Source organism: Chrysoperla carnea, chromosome 5, assembly GCF_905475395.1.
Source record: "Chrysoperla carnea chromosome 5, inChrCarn1.1, whole genome shotgun sequence".
Lineage (NCBI taxonomy): Eukaryota > Metazoa > Arthropoda > Insecta > Neuroptera > Chrysopidae > Chrysoperla > Chrysoperla carnea.
Window position 1 is genome coordinate 22738011 of NC_058341.1, and position 8984 is coordinate 22746994.

Genomic DNA, 8984 nt, shown 5'->3' on the forward strand with positions numbered 1-8984 from the left:
ACAATTAATTCTTTTTTAATAAAATAATTAATTAAACCAAAGTGTTTTGTATAATGATGCGCTACACACACACCTAGGGCATATCCCTTTTGTTTTGCAGCAAGTATAAAATATGTTTTGATATAATGGACATAAAGACATGAAAATTTAGTTAACGATTTTTCTTTTTAGACAACTGACAGTTTTTTAATTAATATTTACAATCTAAATTATCTAATCAATGTGCAATTACTTTTTTTTAACAAAAAACATTTCTCACGTCAGGAAAGGGTTTGTTTCACAGACGTTTAGCCTTTTGACGCACTTGACGTGCATTAACTTTCATTCAATAAGAAATGCAAAACCAAAACTTATTGGTTGTAATCGAATTTCTCAAGGTTGATCGTTGAAGCGCATCAACGCACTAAATGTCTGCTAAACAAGTTTTATGTTTTAGAATTTAATGTTAAAACGAAAATGAGGGAAACGTTTTTTTTTTTAATTAAATATTTTACAATTTTTATTTTTATCAATATGACGTGAATAACACGGACGATTTTCATTTTTGTGTCTTAAATTTTCAATATTTAAATTTTAATTGTTTATGTCGAGAATATTAGTTAAGTCAGTTCCAGCCAAAATTGATAACTGCTAGATTAATATCACAGAAATTGTAGAAGTCGCCTAAAACAGTTGGCGTCCTATTTTCAAGGTAATAGTGGTTAATTTAATACGACTCTCGTGATATGGATAAGAGTGATGTAACTGACTAAAATTTGAAGATTTTTTAAAGCTTTTCTTTATGCTCTTAATATTTTATGAATTTCTCGCGGTAAAAAGTAGCATTTGCCCGTCTCCATCATTCAACTTCCATGCCAAATTTTATCAAGATCTAGTCATTCTCTTCGTTTGGAATTGAAAATATGTATTTCAAATCGAGAGTATCGTTGTACTACTAAAAATTTCTTTCTTTAATCCAACAGGAAACAATTTTAGACATAACAGACTATAACTTTAAAAATAATGGTCCAAGGTAAATTTTAATTATTTATTAAAAAATTAGAATGGTTCGCATTTCAAATTTTTAAGCCATACAAAACAAAATTAACGATGGCTAAATTTCTTAATTACATATTTTTGGAAATTTTCAATTATCCAATTTTTTTTCGAACATAATTATTGTATAAAAACGCATGTCAATTGTAATTATTTGATTTATTTTAAAAAGAATAAAATTGTTTGTAAAATTAGTTCACCAAAATACAGTTCGAATTGTATTCTATAAGTAACTTGCCTGAACTGTGTGAATTGGTTGATTTTTTAAAAAAAATGATTTATTTTTTTTACTTTCAAATGTGTCCGATTTTGAAAGAATTAGGGAGAGTAATTTAAAAAAATGAATAATTTAACTTTACCTTCTATTAGCTAATTAATAACAAATCATTAACCACTCAAGAGCTGCTTTTAAAAAAAAGCAATATTTAATCTTTGAGAGTCTTAGATTGGAAACCCATGTTATTATATGGATTTCAGCAAGATTTACACGACCAACAAGGAAATATAAGCCATAAATAAGGTATTTAAATTTTTCTGAAAGAATTTAAACGTAAATCTCACCTTTTTTCAATAAGGTATACTTTTCGGGAAAATTGTATTTTTTTATTTGTTGAAAAGAAGTTTCATATTTTACAGAAATGACTTTCTGTCGATACCAGCAATGATTGTTTTAATAAAATTGTACCGGCAGACATTATAAACGGAATATATAAACCGCAGTCGATTGGTGGCCATTTTATTTTATGTATAAGGCCATCTTTCAGAATAACTCCTCTTCTACTACCAGAAGTGTCATACCAACAAGGAAGAGACTTGAATTTATAATCTTACGATAAACTTTTACCTATCAATCACTTCTTTAATTTGCCTAAATCGCACAAAATCTTTCATAAATCCATATAATAGCAGATTTGATATCATGTGCTTCCAATCTATATTATTAATATACATACGATTAATAGTAAATTTGTAAAAGTTTTTTATGTTGCCAACTTGATTCAAAATTTTTCCCTACATGAAATTTATCAATAAATGTATATACTGTTTCCGCTAATGAAATGGTTAATGCCATAATGATGTTTTTTTAATATATATATATGTATATATATTTGTACAAAATGAAAACCATCCAAATCTGTACGAATATGATAGTAGTGGGAGAGAGAGGAGGGAAACGCTTACTTCTTCTTATTCTTATTGGTGGCTCCCCGTGGTGGTGTTACTGGACGGCCTGCATTTAAATTGCCATACTGAAATTTACGTTTGTCAGCCGGTTTTAAAATCTGGAATGAGCACATCAATGTTTCGTCCACGGACATCATTGCACCGGCATTATCAAATTCACCACAATAATTTGGTGCTGAAAACAATGTTACTAATTGTCGTTTTGCGAAAAATTCATAGCCATCTTCAACAACTTGATGCGCTCGACATATTAAATCAAAATCATGTTTATTTAAAAATTTGGCAACGACTTCCGCACCAAATGTAAAACTAACACCACGATCGTTCTCACCCCAACCCATTGTATCTTTATCTGGATCTGACCATAATAAATCACATAAAAGGCCTTGATCGGGAACATCTGTAGGTCTCATAATACGTCGAATTTGTTCCATACTTTGTAAATCTGGGCTAAGTCCACCATGACAACAAAATATTTTCTCATCGACAATTGCTGCGACTGGCAAACAATTAAAGCAATCTGTGAATGTTTTCCATAATTTGATGTTATACCTTCGCTTGCATTCATCATAAAAACCATAAATGCGATTAATTGAGGCGCATTCATGATTGCCACGTAAAAGGAAAAAATTTTCCGGATATTTTATTTTATATGCCAATAATAAACATATTGTTTCAAGTGATTGTTTACCACGATCTACGTAATCTCCCAAAAATAAATAATTTGATTCTGGTGGAAAACCACCGTATTCGAAAAGTCGTAATAAATCATAATACTGACCATGAATGTCACCTGCAACAAAAATTTATCGAGTTTTAATTGCAAAAATAATTATTCATTTAATTAATTCGAGTTTATTTATCATCAAAGGATATTGATTAATATGGCAATCAGCCAAATATTTAGGTGGGCTAATCTGTTACACGTACTTAAATATTTGAGTATTACGTACATCAAAATTTTGTAAACATATGTTTATATTTTTAATTCACTAATTTTATAATTCGAGTTAAACTTTAAAAAAAAAATAATTTTTAACCCTATTTCATGTAACAAAGTACATTTAAAAAAATTCAAATGTATACAGATTTTCGATAATCCATTCAATTATTGAACGAACGTTAAAATTAGTTAATGGATTTATAAATTTGTTTGGGATGAAAAATGAAGGATGAAAAGTTTATAAAAAATCTAAATGTATCTTGTATCTAAATACCTATACAACTTTTCAAAAAAAATGTTTCACCATACGACCCTTTGAAACAAAAATAAAATTCTGATCGCCGAAAATTACATAAATTCAGTAAAATGCATGAATTTTTTGTAAATCATGTATCATTTTTGTTTAAAATGACAAAAAAAAAAAAAAATTATTTTTAAACCAAACACTCTTGGGTTTTTAACTTTTCTTCTAGTACCTAAAACGTTTTAAAACACACATTTCTGTTGGAACCAGGGACTCAAAGCTACATACTCAACCATGAAATCATTTTTTAGTTCAATAATACACTATTATTGGTAGAGAATAGCGTATTATTGCTATTATCATACACGAACAGAGAATAACTGATAAAGTGATTTTATGAACATAGACAGACGACAGATTAAGAAAAACTGATAGTAACAAATATAAAATCTTAAGGCTTTCTAAGATGTAGGATTGACATTTCTATCAGATTTTTTATTTAAGAGATTTTGGCGTTTTTGATTACTGAAATTAAAAAAAATTAATTAGAATAATAGCTCTTTTTATTAGAAACTAAAATGACTAAAAAAACAGTCATTGGCTTAGAATTTAATTCATTTTAGAAGCTATTATATCAGAGAATAAGTATCTATAAAAATATATAAACAAATTATTTATTATGAATGCCATAAATTGCATACTTTTCTTCTTAATAAAATCCTATTATTATTGAAGATAAAAACCCTGATTATATTTAGATACTTCTATTAAGTAATTATTTTTATTAAAACAAAAGAAATTTACAAAATTTAAAAAACCGTCGACAAAAACAAATGCCATAAACAAATCGTCACGCACATAACCGTATGTGTTTTTATGCTACTAAACATATTCTGATATGATTCAAGTTCTGAGTTCTCTGTTGTGGGAGAGAAAACAAACTTTGCATTAAATATATCTTGTAGGGTCTTCGTTTTCTCCATAATTATGAAAACTACCATACCCGTATGTCACCATAGGTACACGTAGGTTGTAGAGGCACAATTATGTCCAATCTCAACCTTTTTTTATAGAGTAGTGGAGTTAATAATGAACTGCGAATCGAATATTATTTGAACCAATAGGGCGCGCGTCGTCTTTAATAAGAAATTCGATTTATACAGGAGATAGCGGATATTCGTAGCATCACCGAAGAGGACATCGTCAAACCAAACGCGACAAAACTACACTTACATTTATTAGAATTATTTCCAAAAAACGAACATTTGTGTTGTCACGGTCCTCTCTAGGTAGTTTCTGGCTCGCTAAACTTTATAGTTTAGGCCCTTTGAAATTTAATATGACAAATATTAAGATTAATATCAATCGACAAAAACCGATTATGTTTCACTCAAACACAATCTCTATCTTTGTAATATTCTATCATCCTGAATAAAAACAGGCAGCGGTGTACCGCAGCGATTGAATCAATAGTAGCAATAGAACCCCAATCAGTTTGATTGAACTATTTACGTAGCTAATACTTAAATCACCTAATATTTCTTAGCTATGAAACGCAACCACCCGCAGCTTCATTATATGATTATTGATGTCATCAGGATATGTTGATTCAACGTGATATAAATAATCACAGACTCTCAGACCATACACGACTTTCTTTTCTAATTTAAATTCTTGCACAAGTACATACACCGCAAATTACATGACTTAAATTTCCTGGGTTTTTTAAATTTATCTTACATATTTTTTTAAACAATTTTCCCATATAAAATACTTTTCATAATACAATTATACAACAAATGTTATTTGTTTTCCTTGTTAGTCAAGGTCAAGTTTAAATAAATAAACACGAATGGTATTGTAACTGAGTTATTAGAGTTACATGTATTGTTTTTAAACATATTTGAACAGAATGTACCATGTGTTTAATTTACATCTTGGCATAACCATGTCCCACGAGTGTGACAGAGTACATGCGTTAAGCAATGCATATAATAAAGAGGTGTTACAGATGTTATACAAATTATCAAATAAATTAATAATATTTGTATTCAACAAAAAAAAAACCACTCTACAGGCACACAGCAAAAGAACCATCGTACAGCTTAAAGGGAACCGAAGCTACAACAACAACACACTTTCGCAAGAAAACATACACTTCTTTCATATAACACCTGTAAGATCTCTTTCTTATATGCATTGCTTAACATATATACTCTGTCATTCTCGTGGGAGGTGCCTATGCCAAGATGTAAATTAAACGCATGGTATACAAAGCAATAAAACAAAAGTAATATTATAATTACCAAAAAATTACTAGATTAATTCCGCCATAACTATTACTAATGTTAGTATTCCCTCAATTATCAAATCGAAGGGCTTCAAATATATTTTAAAAATCAAGAATATTAAAAAACCATTTGATAAAATTAAAGGACCCTATCCCAGATGTGGTTCGACCGTTAGAATTTTTAAGTATAAATTTAATTGTAATTTTTGAAGTTATTATTTTCAGAAATTGATATAAATAAAACGAAAGTATTATCATAAGTAAAAAAATTTTTAATTATGGAAATTTTAGAATTTTTCGAAATAAATTTATTCGTCCTCTTGTCGTGCATACTTAATGCAAATTTAAGATTTATGGTTTTCTAATGGATGCCGTTGTCACAACTGGACCAAAATGAAATGGAACTACACGGGAGGTACCAGCTTTCAAACAGATAAAGAATCATCAAAATCGGTTCACTCAGTCAAAATTTCTGAGGTAACAAAAAAAAATAAAAAAAATACAGTCGAATTGATAACCTCCTCCTTTTTTGTTTGAAGTCGGTTAAAAATACCAAAAAATTTTACTCTTTAGAATAGGTCCATCAAATTTCATTGAGCTATCGAAAGTTAATCGTAATAGTGATTGTCGAAAACGGAGACGTTTGTCTATTTGCATCAAAACGTAAGAGCAAAAAAGTGTTTTTTAGTCGCCTTTGAAAGTAAGTAGGACTTACGTTAGACTTTGTGCCGAAAAAATCGTGTATGACAAGTAAATCTATATACAATAATTTTAAAGGTTAATTAGTGTTATCTTAAGCTACTGATAAAACATGATTTGAAAAAAATTAAGTTTACATTGAAAAAAAACAGCGCTAGCAAACAAAGTAAAAATTTGGTACAATGACATTCGGCTCTAATTGATTGTCAAAAGTATAAATGTACAAAATTTTGGATATTTAATATAATTGTGTATAATAGATAAATTTTTACATTCTAATTAGAATGTAATATGAAACTAATCAAATAAATTTGAGTTGATTAGGTATAATTTATAAAGATTACTCATATAATTTCGTCATAACAACTATTAAACGTAATACTTTGGATACAAATTAAAATTAGGTAAACATCTTTGTATTATCAATCATCAATAAAAAACATTAAATAATGGAATTTTTACTTATTTAATATAGTTAAGAAATAAATTCAAATTACCACAAATTTTCAGAGGCGCTTCAAGTTCCAGTAATATTGGTTGCGATAAAAATATTTCTCGAGACTTCAAGCACAAACCACGAATTTCATTTTCGGTCAACTGAACATTTTTCCCCGGCCTTGCTCCACGAACTATATTAAACAAAATTATAAAATTTTATACATGATTTTTAAACAATATACTCGGGCGTTGGCACCGCCATTGACATCAACAAAAAAACTTTACCTTCAAGAAGACGAGCAATAATATTATCAATATTCAATTTATCTGTTTCAGCCATCTAGGCGAATATTAGTACTGCTTATAGCAGTGTCCAAAATAATTAAATTATTTAAGATGCCTTCAGATATTTTGGATAATTATTAAACACTTTACACTTCCAATAGACAAAACAACTGCACTTTTATTACTAAAATGGCCGTGATGATATATTCAATGTTACCACTATTATATATATGTCATAATCAGAACCGAATTATTTAATTTTTTGTATACAGTTATATTAATTTCGTTCCTAATTTTAATTAAATTATATAATTTTTTTTAATTATTTTGCACTTTTAAGTAAAATTTAACACTAGAAAAACTGAAATAGTTTTGTGATTATATGGTGGAATTTTTCACACAAATGATACCACCTTTCAAAAACACAATCCACTTGTGTCAGTAAAGCTATTAGACCAGTCATTTTTATACGATAGTCTCCGAGTTATTAGAAGTTTATTATTTACAATCGAGTATTAAATTATTACATTTTCCATTATATTATGATGCAATATAAATAGTTTAAGGAAAATAAATCATTACGGTTTATCTCTGTAAAAATAGTAGCCTTGCTGAATCATTTGTAAAGTTTACTCTCAAAGTTCAATTAATTTACCTGCCGCCTCAGTTTTGAACTTTCGTCTTTTTGCAACAATCGTTTCCATAACGCAAGCACAGTTTTTCAATGGGATTATTTTCGTTTGCATCAGCATCTGTATAATAGAATACGGGCCGTCTTTAGTTTGCAAATTTGAAATATGTGTATAATTGAATGAGGACCGACTCCACACTAACCTCCCAGTTTTGAAATTTTTTTAAGTTAATCGTCTACACAACATTAGTATTCGCTTATAAAATCATTATTTTCATGTTGACACATACATCAAGTTTTCAAAGATGCAAATTTGAACCAGGGTGCAAGTTGTGCAAACGATTGATTAAAAAAAAAAAATAAATTCAAAACCAAGAACAATCAGAAATTTTAAGCATGTGTCATACGAAAACATACGTAATAAATTTTTCCTACTGTTCGACGATGTCACTCAAATAAAATCTGCAAATACCCCCAAATACTCAAATATAGCTCAGTTTTACGTCAAAGTGCTTCATGCAATAATTTCATTATTCTCTTTTGCCAGAACATTTTCCTCTAATGACTGGACTACATAAACACAGGAAAAAAATATCTATTTTTAATAATTTTATTAATATATTTTTCATGTAAAATGTATTGATAATCCTTAATAAACTTACAAAATCAAATAAAGAACATTTTATATAAAACAATCTATTAATAATTGAATCAAAATTTTATTCTGAGCTTTCAAGATAAATCCGATCGATTTTATTTTCTTTATGAATATCTGTGAAGATAAATTTTGAAATGAAATTAATACAATAATGTTTAAAACTTGAATATAACTGATAATTTTTAATTAAAACAAAATAAAATTTAAATCAATTCTTATCAAAAATTTTATAATTACTTTTAATAAAAAGTCTTTTAAAAAGTACGTCTTATTCCCTCTTTTCATAACAATCAGTCCGTTTTCATAATAATCTAAAATTAATTATCCGCGTCCCAGCGTTTTTCCATCAACCATATTTTTTATTTCTTGTTTTATTATTTCAGTTGTGCACCTGCACAAATTTGTATAAATGGCGCTAAAATATAATTTTATTATGCGCAAAATCCAACCTAACAATAAAAATGTCATTTTGACAAATACCAATGTAAAGTTTATTAAAAGTAGATAGAATTACAAAACAAAGAAAATGTTTTCATTTTTTTCACGAAAAAAAGAAACTCCACCAGCGGACGATAT

The 8984-nt window shown here is 28.2% G+C and overlaps 1 protein-coding gene across 1 annotated transcript; it reads right to left on the reverse strand.

Annotated features, from left to right (window-relative positions):
* Positions 1–1655: 1655 nt before the first annotated feature.
* Positions 1656–7388, reverse strand: LOC123301547 (serine/threonine-protein phosphatase alpha-2 isoform). The gene is made up of 3 exons (XM_044884324.1): positions 7120–7388; positions 6894–7025; positions 1656–3013 (listed from the first exon to the last, which is right to left on the reverse strand). The coding sequence occupies exons 1-3, from the start codon at positions 7172–7174 to the stop codon at positions 2214–2216; spliced, it is 987 nt and encodes a 328-aa protein (XP_044740259.1). The 5' UTR covers positions 7175–7388; the 3' UTR covers positions 1656–2213.
* Between the last annotated feature and the right edge of the window lie 1596 nt (positions 7389–8984).